The sequence below is a fragment of the Diabrotica undecimpunctata genome, chromosome 6 (assembly GCF_040954645.1).
Source record: "Diabrotica undecimpunctata isolate CICGRU chromosome 6, icDiaUnde3, whole genome shotgun sequence".
Taxonomy (NCBI): Eukaryota; Metazoa; Arthropoda; class Insecta; order Coleoptera; family Chrysomelidae; genus Diabrotica; species Diabrotica undecimpunctata.
The window spans coordinates 122,134,522-122,154,660 of NC_092808.1; the positions used below are offsets into that span (position 1 = coordinate 122,134,522).

General features: G+C 32.5%; 1 protein-coding gene across 2 annotated transcripts in view; it reads right to left on the bottom strand.

The window, feature by feature from the left end:
• Positions 1-9,993: 9,993 nt before the first annotated feature.
• rsh (Rap GTPase activating protein radish) overlaps positions 9,994-20,139 on the bottom strand; it is a 294,962-nt gene continuing 284,816 nt past the window's right edge. For both annotated transcript variants that reach the window (XM_072535263.1, XM_072535262.1), the window contains exons 11-12: positions 15,413-15,587; positions 9,994-14,835 (exon numbers count right to left, since the gene is read on the bottom strand). In XM_072535263.1, the coding sequence (XP_072391364.1) occupies positions 14,662-14,835; positions 15,413-15,587 (349 nt within the window). In that variant the 3' untranslated portion in view covers positions 9,994-14,661. The remainder of the gene's footprint in view (positions 14,836-15,412; positions 15,588-20,139) is intronic.

A 20,139-nucleotide genomic window follows, 5' to 3' on the forward strand; every position in this document is an offset into this window, starting at 1 on the left:
AGGTTTTTCAGCCACGAGTTCTGGCGTCTTTCTACTGATCTTTTGCCCTGTACTTTTCCTTCCAGTATAACTTAAAGTAATTCATATCTTTCGCCTCTCAGCACATGACCCAAGTATTGCATTTTCCTCTCTTTGATTATTCTTAGTACTTCTTTTTGTTTACACATGCGACGAAGTACCTCAACATTAGTAACTCTTTGTACCCATGGAATCCTCAACATTCGTCTGTATATATACATCTCAAAGGCATCTATTCTTTTTTCTACTTCAGAGTCCATTGTCCAACTTTCACAGCCATACAGTAAGACAGAAAAAACGTAACATCTGATCATTCGGATTCTAAGCTGTAGACTAAGGTCTGATCTTGTTAAAAATGTTTTAATGCTCATGAATATTTTCCTTGCTTGTTCGATTCTTGACAGGATTTCTTTTTTTGGATTACACTGACTATTGATATTTGTTCCCAAATATTTTATGGTATTTACCTGTTCTATAACATAGTCCGGTCTATTAAAATTAATAGACTAAGGTGGCTAGAACGCCTTGAAAGAATGGAGACTGGAGACCTCCAAAGATAGATATTACATCAAGAGCCAGTAGAAACCAGGAAGAGAGGAAGGCCAAGATCTAGATTTAAAACTCAAGTCGAAGATGACTTGAGGAATCCAGGGGTCAGAAATTGGAAAGCCAGGGCGAAAGATATGGAGGAATGGAGACTATTTCTTGAACAGGCCAAGACCCACACAGGGTTGTAGAGCCAAAGATGATGATGATGATATCCAATAATCTTAGATTTAAGATCAAGCAAACTATTTATGAAACTGCAATTTTTATTTTTACTTTTATTATAAAAACGCTTTTCATTATTTTAAAACTTATAGACTAGAAACTAAGACATATCATTATTGACTTATGTTATAACAGAGATTGTCGAAAATATCTAATGAAAAGTATGTACGTAAATTATTACCCATAAACAATATAATTAAAAATAACACTTTTTAAATAATAACGTCATAAGTAGATATACAGCACCGGTTCTGAGCTAGGAAGTGGTCCAGAAACAGTACACCGATTCCAGACCAACCAAAGTGAACTCAAAATTGATAAAGAACCTAATTAGATTGGGATTTTTTATGCAAATTGTGTAAACAGGATGCGATAAGATAAGACCTAATTAGTGGAAAACAAAAAATGTGATAAAGTCTGTGTATAAAGAGGATTCTGATAAGAGAAGAGGTGATAAAATTTAATAAGTGATGGATTCGACCGTTACTTGATAGAAATTCATTTTATCTAACAATGAAGCACTGAAAACATTTATTTTCAACACTTCCACAAAATTTATTTTACATTATTATCACTACAGCTGTTTCAGCCAGAGTGCCTTCTGGCTGAAACTCAAGAGTTTGTCTCAAGTTGGTCATTCAGAATTATGTCTATATTAATTTTGAATGTAAAGAATTTTAAATTTGTCATTAAAAGAATGATTATGATCTAGAAGGCAAAGTGCGTATGTGGAGTACGTGGAAGTGGTGAAAACAAAAGTTTTTAGTATTTCATTCTTAAATAAAATCTAATTGTTGGAAAACAGATTGGGGCCCGTTATCTTTTAAAGTTTTTCAATAAAAAGGAAAAATAGTGTACGTTAACGTTGGTTTTAATCCAAAATCGATCAGGAACCTCATTGGAGTGGTCTTTTCTCGATGTAAATTGTGTAAACAAGACTTGATAAGAATAATTGATACGCAATCGAATTATTGCGCGTTAGTTTTGTTGTTTCTACGCAGGTTGTGATAAACCCCCACTATTGAAACAACATAAAAGTGTAAAACGCTACTCATACATCATTATTTCCGTTTCTAAGCCACTTTGATTTGCACTCGGTGTATCGTTTCTGACCACTTCTGTTCCGGAACCGGTGTACTGTTTCTGGACCACTTGCTGGCCCAAAACCGGTGCTGTATATCTACTGTCATATTACAGTTTAAAGTCCTTTATTTGACAAAAAACTGAGCAATAGGTGTCATTGTTAGGATTTTTGTAAGTTAGAAATCTGAAAGCGCTTAAGTGTGTGCGTTTGATACATTTATCATTATTTGATACTTTAAAAATAATATCTTAAGATAAATTTATTGTACTTGTTTAATGATTAGTAACTTTGTTTATTATTCTAGATATGTAAATATGGCACTACGTTAAAATCAGCCAAGTATATCTAACAAAAAAAAAAAAAATAAGTAGCCAACAGAGATTTTCGCTTTTCCAATTTCTCAACGTTTAGATGACCGTCTTTAAGTCTACGATGTCGAAAGTTCGATGTGCAATAATTACTCTTTCCTACTCTTACTTTCGACACTGACTTGGATATGAGTTAGTAACAGTATTTGTGCATAATAAAATTCAAAGTTTGACTGGAGGTGTTCTTTTGAATATATTACTTAATTTTGATAAATGAAATCTGTATTTTCTGTATAATAATTAGTGAAACTCGTATATTAGAATAATGGCCGAATAAGTAAATAAATATAAAAATATAAAAGAAATTTATTACAATATTATAAGTTTACGTATTTATAATATTGTTAATCGTAATATGTATTCTTATACCATGCTTTTCGAGTATGAAAAACGGTTGGATGCAAAGATTATGTAAAAAAATAAATATTGTATATATCAAAGATAACTGAATAATTCTAGTTCTCAGTGTAGAGGTATTTAAAAATTTATTAACATATTAAAATTATATTAGGTCCTCTGTAATATTTACAACCTTAAAATAAATTACAACATACATATTTGCAGGAAATGTAAACACAAACACGTACTGCGCATAGCGGATAGAGAAGGAGATTGTCCTTGCATCAAAAGAAGCGTTCATGCAGATTTACGAGATATCAAAATCGAATGCTCACTTTGTTCCCGCAATGTATCGAATGCAAAAATATACCGAATTTTTACAAATATTTATTATACAGTATAATGACCTCAAAAAGATACAGCGGATGCATTATTCGCCAGCATATTCTTAAAAACTGAACAAAGAAAAGCAAATTAATTACCAATTAATACAAAGCTGGGTTCACATTAGTCCTATCATGTATGATATAATGTAACTAGGATAACATAAGTATACTACGATTAAAGAGACACTGTCCTTCTAGCTTTATAAGCATAACTTGAAAAATTGCTTTTGGTAGACAATATTGATATGCTGCATAAAGAAAAATACAATGTTTAAAGCGTCTGGCCCACTTTTACGCCCAATAAAATAATCAGATTAACTATTTTATTAAATATTAAATTAAAAGAACTGTTATCTGTAGTCAAGGGGTCCACAAGTACTTGTATGAACTTATTCGTAAAAGAGAATAAATGATGACTTAGCGTGGCATGGTTGCTGATGTAAAACTTGGTGTCGTCTGTAAAAACTGCAAATAGATATAAGTTTAATACCAAGAAATTTAAAGAAATAGTAAATGGGACTTACGCACAATCTCTCATAAAAATAGATAAGTTAAGATGTGTAGGATATTTGTAAAAAACGAATAAAAAATATCCTCTTAGATGAACACCATTATGGCTGCTTGTACAAAATTTAAGTAGGGCAGGTCAATACTGTGGTGAGAGTATCAGTGGAAACTGTGACGGGTTATGATAATGAACAATGGACAGTAAAGATCGAAGCTCAACTAGGACTGTACCGTTGATGATGATGATTGTTGTACACAGCAATTTTAGATATCTTTAATTAGGTGTAATTCGAGTTGTTTAGCTTGCAGTATACTTATATTCCAATGCCATTATATTACGATAAATACTATATGTGGAGACCCCACTCTCTATTATTTAAGTAACTTTGACTATCTGGTTTGAAAACTTAAATTACAGTTGAAACGAAAATTAGCAAATTTCATTGATATATTTTTCAGGCCATTGCTATATATCTTAAGGTCAAATGCAAAAACTATTTCGAAACTGGGTTCTACCCTTTATTTTATGTAATATCACAATATTTAATAATTTAAACTAGAGTCATATATTAATAAATAGTATGAAGAACAAACCTGGTGTCACTCTTTATATGCCTACAATAACCTACGATACGTTTACATAGTATATATATGTCCTTTAAAACTTTTAACAGACAATTTACCTACATTTTATCTTAAATACACATACCCGAGACCAACGTACATATTAAACTATACAATTATAACGACAAAATTTTATCATTAATTTTAAAATTGTGTGCAAAAAAGAATAAAATTTTGATATAATCAAAAATAAATGTTTGATTTTACAGTTAAAAAATGCCTCCTTATCTGTCACTTTACTTTGGACGGTGACAATAACAATATAAATCGGAAATGACATTATATAACAATTAACACAATTGCCAATTCAGCTAATAAAATAATACTGAACAACAAAAGCAAATTTGCTAGAGATAGAAGTATATATATAGAGATAGAAGTATATATTTTTCTTTTTTAAACAATGATATATCGTTATTTGTGCATCCTTTAGACGTAATAATATACAGGGTATTTCCAAAATAATCTAAAACGTTGTGAAAAGAATATTGAACACGTACTAGTCTGCTTCTTTGTTTACAAAAAGCTGGTGCTTTATCACTTATATACCTCCAGCTTTATCTAACTTTAAGATCAGGTTGCTTAGATTATATTGGCGAAAATACAGAAATTAATTAAAGAAAATTCATTTAACAGGTAATACCACTTGAGCTGCAACTGCATCATTACTTGCTTATTAATAATAAAGTCAACTTCACAAGATCTAGTATTATTATTTATATACTTTATAGGCCGATGAAAATATAGATACCACAGAGGTTGATCAGCCTGAGCTGGTGTAGTAAACATCGTATTTGGTAGAGCTTTGTTATTTTTGCTTAATCTCGGCGAATTGATCTTTTTCTGTGATATTTCGGTGGAAGTTATCTGAATAAGTATGTGCTGAATATTTTGTCATATAAGGAATAACTATATATATGGGCAGTAAGTTCTTCTCTTCTTTAGGTGCCGTCTTCTTAGCGAAGGTTGGCGATGACATCCGCAAAGTCTTCCCTATTTTGGGCTTTCCTTATTAAATTTTAAAAGTCTAATCCTGTCCAATCTTTGATGTTTCGCAGCCAGGTCACTTGTCGTCATACCAATTAGCATAAGGTATGCCAGATTATTATGCCAAGCATAATACGAACAGTTTAGATAATAGCATAACTAATTGTTTAATTGTTTATTTATTTATAGCTGTGACAACTACTTATACACTTACTTCATAATTTGTGCTTTTATCAGTTGTTTATTTGGTATGTATGCATAATATTCTTTTTTTTAATGAGAATCGACACTGATATCTTTTTTACCCCAAACCATTAGCGATAAATAAGCGAAGTGTCCCCGTTGTGCCATAGTAATATAGCCATGATAAATAGGAAAGATTTATAAAGCATCCTGAAAGAATCGTTGGGGGCAAAATTAAATCTAATACTGAAAATTTTAGATATAAAATTAAATACCTTAGCAACCAATGAAGATATAATCAGTCTCAGAGCGGAAATTTTAAGTTTAAGAAGAAAAAATAACGAGGTAAACGAAGGTATTGCTTGCTGGTTTTGGGGGAGAATTGGGAGATCCAAGAATTAGGAATGAAGTGAAGCAGCGAAAGTTAATAGAGACAAAGAAGAAACAATTTTTAATTCAGGGGATTGATTCATTCCGGTAGAGAACCTTGTATTCCTGCCATTAAAAGATTTTTTACAAATATACTTGGAATCGAGGAAGAGATCAAAGTGAGCAGGGCATATCCACTAAGTCCACCATCCAAGGTAAACGGTCTTATCATTGCATATATTCCTTGGGATGACGACATTGCGCTATTTTTTAAGAATATAAACAAAATGTTTTTTTATATTTCGGCCAACCTTTCAGATGACCAATGGTCATGCAGGAATAAATGTTTCTTTTATTAGGAGAGCTATTACTTCAAGCAAATACTATAGTTCAAAGCAATAAAACATTTCTAAATATGAATCTGAATCTATAGATACCACACTAGAAACATAATTCCAATAAAATTGTTTTGCCAACATATGGTTTGGCATTGTGGACAGTTATTGATTAAAACCATAATTCATGACTCAACGATCAAACAGTGAAACATACATTTTCTGTAAAATATAATGCTTTTGCATATTTTGCACTAATAGTACAAAAACACTTTTCTAGGGTTCTATCTAGACGTAGACAAGAGACGGATCTTTAAACGTTTGTTCCAGAGGTTACCTGAATACAATACTTTCGATTTGAGTGTGGGAATATATTTAAAATTACTGGTAAGCACAAACCACGTTATAAATTCAGTAAATTTTCAATATTTCATCGCTGTAATATTATTGGTAATACTGCTGGCTATTTGGAAAGAATTCGACAATATTCTAGACCTCGACTATAAGCGGGCTTTATAACAAGAGGTGAATATTTTAAACATCTGATCCAGAATAAACTATTTTTTGTCATGGTGTATGCCGTAATTATTACAAAGACATGTTCATTTTAAATAATTCTTATACAAAGCATTCATCATCATCAATGGCATCACAGTTCGTTATGAGCCAAAACCTTTTTCAGAAAAATTCTCTATTCGCCCCTATGGCTGGCAACTCTTCTCCATGCTCTAACTGCAATAGATTTTAAATTATTCTCTAGGTTGTCTTGATACCTTAGTCTCAGTTTTTTTCTGACTTGTTGTCCTATCGACTCTTCGGTCAAAAACTTTTTTGACCATTACATTATCTTCTCGCCTCATTACAAGTCCTATCCATCTAAGGCGTGCTACGGGTAACGTCAATTCGGATGGCAATAATTTGCATTCTGGCGCTTTTAGCAATGGGCGAGGTTTTTAAAAACCTTTCCAAACATTTCTAATTTGTGTGTATTTGTCCCATAAGAAGTTGGAAATATTGGTTTTTTTAATTGTTTGGAGAATAAATAAGGACTTTTGGTTATAAACATTCATTCTGTGCGATTGGTAATATTTATTGTTTGTGAATTTGTGAGGTAAAAATATCAAAGTATTAAGATATTTACTATGAATGTTCATATTTTAAGGTTATGTCATTATTTGATTAAAACTTATTATTTTTAATTATTTTTCACTGTATTTCAAGGTATTTTGTTGTTTTTATCGGAGTTATTTTAAAATTAATTAATAAATAAAGTTAAAAAATATTAAAAATTAATGTTTTATTCCAAGTCTAATCTCATATACCTAGAACTTCTACCTGATTTAAGAGTTTTCTTGGAAGTGTTTTAGCGACATAATAAAGACAAGTAAGGATTAGTATTGCTATCTTTCAAAATATAAATATATTGACCTATAAATTTGGAAATGAAAATTCTAAAACTATAAAATTGAATTAACTCTATATACGTACCTTATAAAAATTCATATATGAGTGTTTCAAGAACAACAAAAACAACAAAATCTAATTTAATTTTCATCTTAAGAAGAACACTCGATGTCACTATCGTAGCTGGTACTACTTCCGAACTTTATTATAATCGGATTAATATCAATACATATAATTACTTAAGATGTTAAATAACTACCTTCTGTTGTAATCATATTATGATCATCATGAACATCGTTTTTTCCACTTATTTGGGGTTATTTAAGAAACTCGTTCCACCAGGTGTCTCACATCCTCCAATTTAGATGTTATATTATTTTGCTCCATAATGTTTTTAAAAGCAGTCCATATTAGTTCTATCGGATTTAAATCCGGTTGCTATGGAGGTAAACGTAAAGCAGCGAAACCATATTTACGTAAAAGTGTGAATATATATTTTTTTGAATCAGCGAGTCAATCATAGCGTTTTCTCTTAAATTACTCTTAGGCGCAGGATTCACTTATACCGAATGATATAAGGCATTATCGCAAACAACTATTAAGTTAGGAGGTAAAGTTGGAATTAGTTTTTTCTTTAACCTGCAATCAAGTAGAGACAGATATCGAGCACAGTTTTTTATTAAAAAATCTTGCTCAAGTAATTTCGCTCTCAGAGCATCTTCAGGGGCATTTCGTCAACATTATAGGCTATCCAGAACTTTTATGAATATCATAAACATTAAATAATACATTTACACAACACTAGAGACAGGACAAAGAGTTTAAAAAAATTTAAATTTGAAGAAACTACATAGTGGGTGACAGCAGAAGAGCTTTGTATATATTTTCCGATATTTTTCTGAATATTTGTTATTTGATGATAAATCTGTGACAGTTGACTTTCGTATAGGTTTCGCTGGAGAAAAGGCTACTTTATTTTTATTAGCCAGATACCGTTTGCTCTCTTGTACTATTCTACATACTGTCCGAACGGAAATGCCTCTAATGACATAAATAATAATTGAAAATGATTGGTATATTGCAGGAATAATTGTTCAAATTTTTAAACAGATATAATGTAGAAACAAAAAAGACAATACATTGAGAAGCAACTCAAAGAGATAGAAGAAAATTTCCAAAACAAAACAGCTTTATACGAGAAACAAGAGTTTTCTCTCAGAGAATACGATATTTAGAACATGTCGAAAGAATGAGAAAAGAAGTATGTGGAAAATGGTAATTCCCAGAAAGTCAATACAAAAGGTCGACAAAAAAGAGGTAAAAGAGCAACGTATGGGAAGGTTGACAACGAAGTAACAATGAGAACTGATAAAAAGTGTTAGATAATTGGATAAAAAATAATTAAAACGAAGATATTTTCAGCTCTGGGCCTCTAAGGCCTGTTAAGCTTTATACATAATAAATTACCATCGATTTAGAGGTTTATATATCAAACAATTATTATTAAATGCATTAAAGCTCCTTACCTGCTGCTTCAGTAGTTTTATTTTTTAACATTAACATAGTACCCATTTCATTATTTAAGAAACACACACAAATTGTGGCCATTCGGCTTATATAATCGTTTCATTCTACTCTTTTATTTCTTACCCAGTTCTTGATGTTCTCCACCTTGCATCTATGTCGTATATCTGTACTTCTAGCTCTGTCCCATAGTGTCTTGCCATCAATTTTTCTAAGTGTTTTCATCTCTGCTGTTTCTAACATCCTTTTTGTCCTCTCTGTGTCAGGTCTTGTTTCTGCCGCTTATGTCATTATTGGACTGATGACTGTTTTGTAAATTCTGCCTTTTATTTCTCTCCCGATATTTTTATTTCTCCATATTGTTTCATTCAGGCAGCTTGCTCTTCTATACAACTCAAAGTTTACAATACCTGCGCTACAAACCTTGATCTTTTATTCCTTCATATGCTCTTTTTAGAAGGTTAAGTGTTCTTGGTCATTCTGTGCAACTGCAGTGTAACAAACCATTCACTAACTTGTATCTCTATAACGCCAAATCTTCTCGCATATGTTTATAAGCACATTTAAACTTAAAATAAACAATAAATTGCGTACATGAATCTATCAGACTACTTTTTAAATACCCTGTAGATTTTAAGTACCCAGCTATCCAGTATGAGCATTTTAACAAATTTAATAATAAATATTTTGTGCATCTTCAGTCATAATTATTGTATCCAAGTTGTCTTATTTTCATTATGTTCAACATTATTTAATAGTGGATCATTAGTTCCAAATATATAGCTAAAATGTTCGCTAAATAGTGATTTAAAATATTCCATGAATTATTGGAAAGAGTATTCAAGCACCTTGATTACGTTATCATTACCATAGTTTACAAATTTGCTAAAATTAATATTTCAGCTAATCTTTTAATGACTTTTTCACATATAAACTTCTATATATTTATTTTATAATAAAATTTTATCGTCATGTTAAAAAAATCAACATTAAATATTTTAATCAACTTTTAAAATCTCAATTTTTTTACCAAACAATATTAGATAAAAATAGGTATATAATACAATGTTACAAATACCCAATTTTTCCTACATTTAAATGGTAAATTTTGATACAATTTTTTAATAACTTTATTGTGTACAATTTAAAATATGGTATCAAGTAATAGGTTATATTTATATTTATTTTTTTAAAAATCAATTACACGTTTATCACAGAACTTTTTTAAACAAAAAATCCACGTCAAAGTTGTAATAGTTCATGCATTTGATATTACCGATGACTCTAAATTCTCTTTATTAGATTACATTCAGAAACTAATACTTTTATGAAATTGTTTACTGAATATTATAAATAACGATATTACAAACTGTGAAAATCAATTAGGAAAAGTAAAATATAACTGTCGAAAACCATGATATTTGGCTAGTAAATTATTTTTTTAATTTTTAATTAGTGGAACATAATGTAACATAAAACTGAATTTTTTTATATCACAAATATTAAGCCTTTAACAGACTTGGAGATGTTTTGGAGAGTACCGACACCAGAAGAAAATTTTAGTTCGACTCGGAAGAGTATAATTTTTGATTATTTATATAATAAAGATCAACATGAAGCTTGTACATCTATAGTCCAAGCTGTGGAAAAAAAAATAAATGAATTTGAGCATCAATTAAACTACATTCGTTTTACAAATTCCCATCTGTCAACAAACGCACGTGAAAGCCAAACAGGGTAGTACTGAGGTATATTATATGATTTTTAAAAATATTTACTTTTGAAACTATTAGTGTAAGAATTTCTTGAAATTTAATCACTGTGAGCAAAATTTAATGTTCCATTGAAGCAAAATGTGCTAAAATAAAATATTTAGTAACTGAGAGATACCTAACAAAGTAAAAATTTTGAATAAAAAACCAGCATGCTACAATTTGAATTTAAACAGACTGACAAGTTTGGACCTGTAAAATGAGAATCCGTCTGGCTTAAGGCAATAAATTATATTTAATAGCCTCTTGACGGATGAGAGGGCGAATATCAACACGTGCTCATGTTTACAGATGGGAATTTGCTAAATGAATATACTTTAGTGAATTTTTGAAACCAGCACAGCGTTATGAAGAGCAATGCTTGAAGTAACCTCCAAGTGTTTGAAACTTCAAACTGTTTGTTATAATTTTTTTGTGGCACTTATGAGCCAAAAAAATTGCGTTTTTTGATTATTTTGATTTTTACTGTATCAAATTAATATCTAAGGGTAAAATCGACGGATTACAGATTACTTTCTTGGCCGATTAATTTTTCTGTAGCAATAAAATAATTTGCTTAAAAAATGTTTAACCCCTTATTTATCGCTTTGAAGTAGCGGCAACTTTTGCGTTATAACTTGATTAAGCTACAAAGATATAAAAAAAAGTTTTCTACTACCAATAGAAGTGGAATTAGCTTAATTTATTTAAAAAATCACAGCTGATTTGTTTACAACAATTAAGAATTAAAGTCAGGGCCATTCAATTATTAAAGGTCTATGTTTTATAACTATATAATTTTTATTATAAAAAACCGCTATTTATAGTCAAAAAACATAATTAAATTTGACTGTTTTTTCGAGTAGCCGAATGATTAATTTCATTATTTCTTTATTATAAATAGATAAGAAATCGTTTTTGTCCCGAATTCTTAATTAACAACTGCAAATATGCGAGAGAATTGATATCCTACTTTTTCACAGACACTATGAAAACCGGTAACATACCACAGGAACTCAAACGCTCGAAGGTCATTGTGATAATAAAACCAGTGAAACCAAACGATAACAACCCTAAGAACTACAGACCAATAGCCCTACTAACGGCAACGTTCAAGCTACTAGAACGACTTATCTATAACAGAATTTGTCCAAAGCTACTTGAATCAATACCGGTTGATCAGGCAGGTTTCCGACCGAAAAGAAGCTGCGCAGATCAGATTTTTTCACGTACCACATTTATTGAGGCAGGGTTCCAGAGAAAACTTAAAACTGCAGCCGCATTCATAGACCTAACAGCGGCCTAAGATACACTCTGGAGGAGAGAAGGCATGATATACAAGCTTCTCCGTACAATCTCCTGTAAATCCACCGCTCGAATAATCAACAGCATGCTAGCTGACCGAACGATTCAAGTAGTCATGGAAACCGACATCAGCACCCCAAGAAAACTGAAGAATGGACTGACTCAGGGATCTGTTCTAGCTTCTTTTTTCTTTCGTCTGTACATCGCCGATATACCAGAAACTAAATCAAGTTTGGCTACGCCAATGACTAGGTCCTTGGAATAAGGTCTACGTCATTTGAAGAAGCAGAAGAAATCCTTACGGCGACTTGCATACAGCGGGAAAGAATTTCCGTAAATTTAGGCTCCAACCAAACGCTACCAAAACAGAGGTTTCCAGTTTCCACCTAAATATCAGGCTTTCAGGAAGAACATCTGTCAAAAACAGCGGAAAAACTTTTTTCCAGAAACAAAATCATCCAGAAGACGTGCAGTACAACATAAGGAGCATCGGCTTTCACCTTGCGATCATCTGCCCTGGGCCTTGCCCTCTTAACCGCGGAATACTGCTCTTCAGCCTAGCTTAATAGCCCACATAAACACAGAGTAGATACCCAATAGAACAATACAATGAGAATAATTGCTGGCATTATTAAGTCCACTCCTACACAATGGCTCCCAGTACTGGGCCACATTTAACCACCCAAACACGGCCCATACACTTCCTCACTAGTGAGTACAGAAAGATACTTAGTAACGAGATCCTACCAATCCAGATGCAGCCTACGGTAACCGTCTACGCTCCAGATGACCGCCAATAAAAACAGCACAGACTGCTGTGGAAAATGAGTTCAACTTAACGACCACTTGGATTCGAGAATGGATGGAACAACAAAATAGTAGCTTACCCTATATCACACAAAAACCACCAAATGTTGACTTACCACGCAACACATGGACTATGCTGAACCGAATCAGAACCCAACACGGCAGATGCAGTTACATGATGCACAAATAGGGTAAACGACCACCCCCACTCTGTGACTGTGGACAACCACAAACCATCTGTCACATCACAGAACAGTGTCACACAAGATGTCAGAGGATTTCCTAATGGCGACTCCACAGTCAATAGACTAAATAAATAAGTTAGATGTTCGTTTGTAAACATATGTATTATGTTTTATGCAAAATATATGTAAATTTTAATGTTAATGTGTCAAGTGCCATTCGATAAATAAATAACAAATCGTTTCTTGATATATAATATTCTATTGTTGTAGTATAAAGTAACCAAGAAAGGTGACTGACTAATTTCATTATTTCTTTGTTCTCTGCTGTGTGGTGAAACAAAGACCTTAACTATGACTGCCGGACAGTGGTGGAATGAGGCTGTTAACTTGCTTTTGTTAGTTCACAGTTAGTTCAGTTGATTGTTGTTGTGAGGTAGTGTTTTCTTTTGAGCTACACTGCATTTTTTTATTGTTTTGTTACCATATCCGAGAAAAGAAAAAAAGTTGTGTTGACAGTTAATTAAAAGTTAAAACTTGTAAGTAAAATTGAATACGGTGCTTCCCGTAAACTTACGTGTCTTCAGTACGGTATTGGTGAATCGACAATGCGAGACATTTTAAAACAAAAGCACAAACATATAAATAATTTTATAAACAATTAAACGTATCTCGAAAAAGAATTGACCGTACGATCTGATCGTACGAAGTCTCATTGGATTTGTAATTAAAAGAGCTATAGTATAATGCTTTTTGCATAAAAAAGAAAAATGTTTTATCATCATCATCATGCTGGCTCTACAACTTTGCTTGGATCCCAGTCTCCTCAAGAATTTCTCTCCAGTCGTCCCTAACCATCGCCGTTCTCCGCCAAGCACGTATTCATGGAAGAAAGTTATTTCAAAAATAAAAAATGGCGAACAATTGACGTTTTTGGACTTTCAATCGTTAATTTTGCATCTGTTGCAACTATTGGGTCAAATTTAATATAACATAGCTCAAATTAAAGATTTTTTTATGTACTTTCTTATTATTATACTCATTTTATACTAAAATATTGATTTAATACAATAAAAATAAAAATAATCAAAAACTACGTTTTTTGCACAATGAAAGTGCAATAAAAATAATATAACTAATACTTTGGAGTTGTAAACATTCGGAGGTTACTCCAGACATTGCCCTTAATAACGCTGTACTGGTTTCAAAAATTTACTAATTAATACACGTTTTTTTCTGTACAGCTTGAGCTACTAGACCAGAAATGTTACAGTTATAGCAACTAATTCTGAACAAAAGTATACAAAAGCCATAGACCGTTCTAAATTCGATACATATTCATGATATGAATGCAAATATATGTACTATTCAGTTGTGTCAGAAATTTAATCGAATTATTAAAAATTTTAAATACAAGATAAGTCAATGTTACGTCATAAATAATTTCATGTTAAACAAAACGTATTTGTGTTTAAACACTCTAACAGTAGCAGTTTTAAATTTTGTATACTTGAGACCAAAAATATCCCTAAAAGATATTCGTCATTACATGTCTAAATCAGTTCCAACCTAGTTTTTAAATTTTACGTTAATTTAATAGCAAAATCTTAACTACTGGTATGTCTCTGAATGCAATCTACCCGGAATTTAGAAAGCACAGTATATACTTTATGATGTTCATGAAATGATTGTCTTCTATACTAAAATGTCCTAGTCTTTAGTTGCTGTAGTCGAAAGACTCCATTTCTGAAAATCGGGAGTCTTGTTTTTGCAGTCTTTGTGTGCATTCCTTCAAATAGGAATCTTGTATCCTGTACATGCCAGAATTGGCTTGGAACATTAAGGTTTCCAATATTCGCTCATTTTTGATAGCTTTTGATGGTAACACAACCTGTAAAACATTGAAAATGATATCAAATTTTTCCCAGAAAATGATTTAGATTAATCAATGTTAACACAAGTCAATTTTTAAAAAGAATTGTCTAGTTTTTACGAAAGTATTTTCCATTTCTGATTAGTATGTTAGTGCTAGACGGGTTTTTAGTTTTTCTACATACGTTTATACACTTCACCTTTAATGCGTAATAATGTATTGTCATAGTAAATATAAAGCAAATTACAGAAATCTATTGAAAGATAGAGCCATTTCAAACTTCAGTGGTCATACAGTTTAGAGACACACAGTCGTATCTATTCTCTGCTTTTTAAAGCAGATGACGTCTACGCACTCGCCTACAAATCTAAAGTATTTTGAGAGGCCTGCCTTTATTTCTCTGAGAGTTTTTCTTCGATCTACTACTACCTGACTAGCTCCAATATTTGGCGAAACATTTTATAGTTTAGCCTTTTTAGACAAAAAAGATAAGGTATTCATATGTTCTAGTATCTAATACATCAACGTCAATAAAAGTCACGCAAACTTCTATTTTTAAAATAATATTTAATTCAATTCTACTAAGATAACTTACCTTGATGAGCTCCTGTGGAGTTATCCTATACAGCTTAAGATCCCTAGCTAGTCTTTCCATTATACACTTAAATTCTAACTTGGCATCGAGTTTACTAGAAGTCTTTGTACGAATTTTGTGCCTTGCCCATGCCAACATAGCTTCGAATTTCAGGACTTCAGCTACTTCCAGATTCCTGTAAATTTCAAAACGATAAAGATAAAATGTGATTACTTAAATATCAGCAATAAATAGGAAATATTTAGGAGTATATGATATTACGTACAACACATTAATTTCCATATATTTCATCAGCAATTACTTCAGAACTTTTGACTTAGATACCTATAGAATAAGAATAATAAGGTTTAACAAGCAACTTTAACGTTAATTATAATATTATCAGACAATTACTAATATCTGATGCCGTTTATCCAGTTCTGTCAAGAACATGATTTCATTATATCAAATACTCACTTTAAACTACCACCGAGAAGACTCTACACCTGGAAGGCAAATGCAGAATCAGAGGACAAAATTATTAGGAACCAAATCGACTTCATTCTAATAAAAAGTCGATTTAGAAACTGCATCAAATCAGTTAAAGCTTATCCAGGTGCTGACATTGGGTCTGATCACAATTCCATAATTAAAATTAAAAAAGGTGATCAAAAAGAAGTCTCCCAAAAATATTAATACAGCCCAATTACAAGACGAGAAAGTTAAGGAATCAGTTATTAAATCAAATTTAATTTGGGAAAATATTGGTGAAAATATCGATGAGGGCTTAAACAAAATCGTAACAACAGTAAAAGAAATCTATTTAAGAAATTTACAAGGCAGATCAAAGCTAAAAAAGCCGGCTTGGATGACAGATGACATATTGGATTTGATGGAACAACGGCGACTAGCGAAAAACAACGAAACACTTTATAACAGCATACAAAAAGAAACTCGACGTAAAATACGAGAAGCAAAGAGTCAATATCTAGCCAACAGTGTCATGACATTGAAGAACTTGAAAACAGATACGACACGTTTAACATGTATAAAAAAGTGAAAGAAGCGGCTGGTATCTTCAATAAGAAACAAACTGCATTGCTACAGGATGAACATGGTAAAGTAATATTTGAAGTAGAGGACAACCTTAAAGAATGGGAAAATTACGTCACTAACCTATTCGAAGACGATAGGAGTAGTTCACCTCCCGATATTACTAACTGCGACGGACCCCTAATAACACGCTCTGAGGCTATAAAAGCCATACAATCATCAAAAGATGGCAGAGCGACTGGTCCTGATGAAATTCCAACTGAAATATACAAGCTTATAAATAATAGCAATGTTTTAGAGGCTATAACTTCGTTTTTAAATACCATTTATACCAGCGGACAACTACCTAATGGTTGGTCTAATTCACTGTTTATAACTCAACCTAAGAAGACAACAGCAAAAGCCTGTGTTGATTACAGAACCATCAGTTTGTTAAACCACTTAAATTTTTCTGAAGGTAATACATGGTCGTATCTACAATAAATGCGAGGAATACCTGGATGACACACAGTTTGGTTTCCGTAACGGGTTTGGAACGAGAGAGGCACTGTTTGAAATGAACGTACTTGTTCAAAGATGTAGAGATATATCTGTAGACATATACTGTTGTTTAATTGCAAGTTTATATTGAAATCAAACAACATCAGTTTTAGTAGATGGTGTGGAATCACAGGCTCTTAATATTAAAAGAGGAGTACGGCAGGGATGCCTCTTGTCACCCCTGCTTTTCAACGTTTACTCCAAAAGAATTTTCAGAAAAGCACTTTCTGAAAAACAAGAAGGAATACTTGTGAACGGTGAAGTCATCAATAATTTGCGATATGCGGACTATACAGTACTCCTAGCTTCTAGTCAAGAAGATCTGCAAACAATAATTAATAGTGTCGTTGAGAGTTGTAGGGAGGTAGGTCTGGATCTGAACATACGGAAAACCAAAATACTCATAATAAGTAAACAACAGCATACAACACCGTCTATATATGTAAATAATACCAAACTTGAGCAAGTTGATAAAATCGTTTACCTTAGACAGCAATTAAATTGTAACGCAGAAAGTCACGGCAAAATTAGATCTAGGATAGAGCAGGCTAGAGCGGCTTTTAGAAGGATGTCCAAGGTGTTATGTAACAGAGACCTAAAATTGGCAATAAGGATCCGCCTACTTCGCTGCTATAAAGCATCAAGCAGAGAAAGCTGGAGTATTTCGGACATGTAATGAGAGGTCCCAAATATAGGTTGCTACAAAATATCATACAAGGAAAAATAGCAGGCAAACGCAGTCCAGGACGAAGAAAAACCACATGGTTGAAGAACTTGCGGGATTGGTATGGTGTTGATACAAGCATGATATTTAGGGTGGCAGGCAATAAAATTAAGATAGCTAACCGGCGAAATTTTTGTTTAATTTTATGACTTAGGAGGTGAATTTAATCTCAAAATCCTATTTAGCAGTCTTTGTAAAGTGAGATAATCACCGGCCTCTTGCTGTATTCCATGCCAGGAGTTTGATAAACAGCATTTCTTAGGTTTTAAGAGGTTGACATGGTTTTAAGTGAAAATTAAGTAGCCAAGTTCTAAAGAATACACATTGTTATCATCAGGATAACCTGAAGCCCAATTCGATGTTTGACCTCCCCAAAATTTGTCCATTTTGTATCTCCGTGAGTCAATCCGGAGTCAAGGTAATAAACTTTCTTAATAACTTAAAAGGAAATAATCAGAATAATTATAATTAATAATTGTTTTCTTAAGTCAAATTCATTTTTCAGAAATTATTCTTCTTTTTCTAGTGTTACTCCAGTTCAAATTAAGCCTTGACCTCTTGTAATTTCTTCCTCTAATATACGCGGTCTTGAGCTGTTCGCCTCCAAGTTCTAACGTTCAGCAAATTATGCGCATCGGCTGCCACTTCGCTGTTCAATCTTTAACGTAACCTTCTTTTTAGTTTCCTGATCTACATTTTACCATATGGAGCTCTTCTTGGCACTCTATCATCATCCATCCTCTACATGACCAGTCCGCCTCTGGAGCTTTAAAAAATAAAAAAGTTTTCCTTATGGTGCAGACTTAATTGGACCATATGGAAAACTTTTTTATTTTTAATTTTATGAAAAAAGTTATTCTTAACAAAAACCTAAAACCTACAATAGAATTATCAGATATTACATTTCTTTAGCCATATACGCGGTTTATGAAAAATATGAATTGTATGTAAGAGTTAACAATATCCACAATTAATATTTTTTGACAAACTGCCTATATGACTGATAAAATTTAATATTTGATGATTGTTATTTTAGTTTTTAGAACATGCAGAACTTTTTATTAAGAATAACTTTGTTTTATAAAACTAAAAATAAAAAATTTTCCCATATGGTGCCGACTTAGTTGGACACACTGTATATTTTTTGCTGTACGATCATTTTGATAACGTTGGTAAGGTTTCATCATCATCATCATTCTGGCTTTACAACCCTGCGTGGGCCCTAGCCTCCTCAAGAATTTCTTTCCAGTCGTCCCTATGCATCGCCTTTCTCCGTCAAGCACGTATTCCCATATTTCTCATGTCTTCATCGATGTTATCATGGAACCTTGTTCTAGGTCTTCCTCTTCTTCTCTGAACAATGGGTCTATCAAGGAGCGTTTTTCTAGCTTGGTCATTTTGTTCTAACCGCTTTACATGCCCTATCCACCTCAGATGTCCTATCTTAATATATTTTATGATATCCGGTTCCTGGTATATTCTATAAGGATCGAAGTTGTATCGTCGTCTCCATACTCCATTGTCATTCACTGCGCCATATATTCACCTTAGTACTTTTCTTTCGAAACATCCTAACATGTTTTCATTATTTTTTGTTGAAGTCCAGGTCTCTGAACCATATGTTAGGACTGGGCGCATTATTGTTTTTTAAAGTTTTTTTTTGTATTTCTCGATGTAATTGTGGATTTAAGGAGGAGATTGAGCCCATGAGCCCTAAATAGCATCTGTTGGCAGTGCAAATTCTGGGGTTTATCTCTGCGATAGTATTAGTTTCAGTGTTAAGGAGTGCTCAAAGGTATACAAATTCGTTCACTGCTTCAATGACATCGTTTTCTATAACAAGTGGTAGGATTTGTGGTTGCGTGCTTATTCTCATATACTTCGTTTTGTTAGTGTTTATTATTAAACCCATTTTTCTAGCTTATTCTTTTAATGCTACATATGCCCCCTGTACAGCGTTTTCCATTCTCCCAAGAATATTGATGTCATCAGCATAGGCCAGGATTTGCACTGATTTATTATATATTGAACCAGTGGTTGTGATTTGTGACATACGTATTACTATTTTCAGGGCCAGATTGAGCAGTACACATGAGAGAGGGTCTCCCTGGCGCAGCTTGTTGTTTGTTTTAAAATATTCAGACAGTTCCCCCTGAATTCGTACTCTACATTCAACTTTTTCAAGGGTTAGTTTTGTTAAATTCACCAACTGATTTGGTATTTCTAGTTCTTTCATTGCTTTGAACTTTTGTCTTCTATTCACAAAGTCGTAGGCTGCTTAATAATCTATAAATATGTGATGAGATCACAGAAGAATTACTTTGCCGAATTACAGCCTTTGGAAAATTGCGAGACACACTTAGTGCCAACATACCAATTAGCCTCAAAAGAAAAGTATTTTACCAATGCGTATTACCGGTCATGATCTATG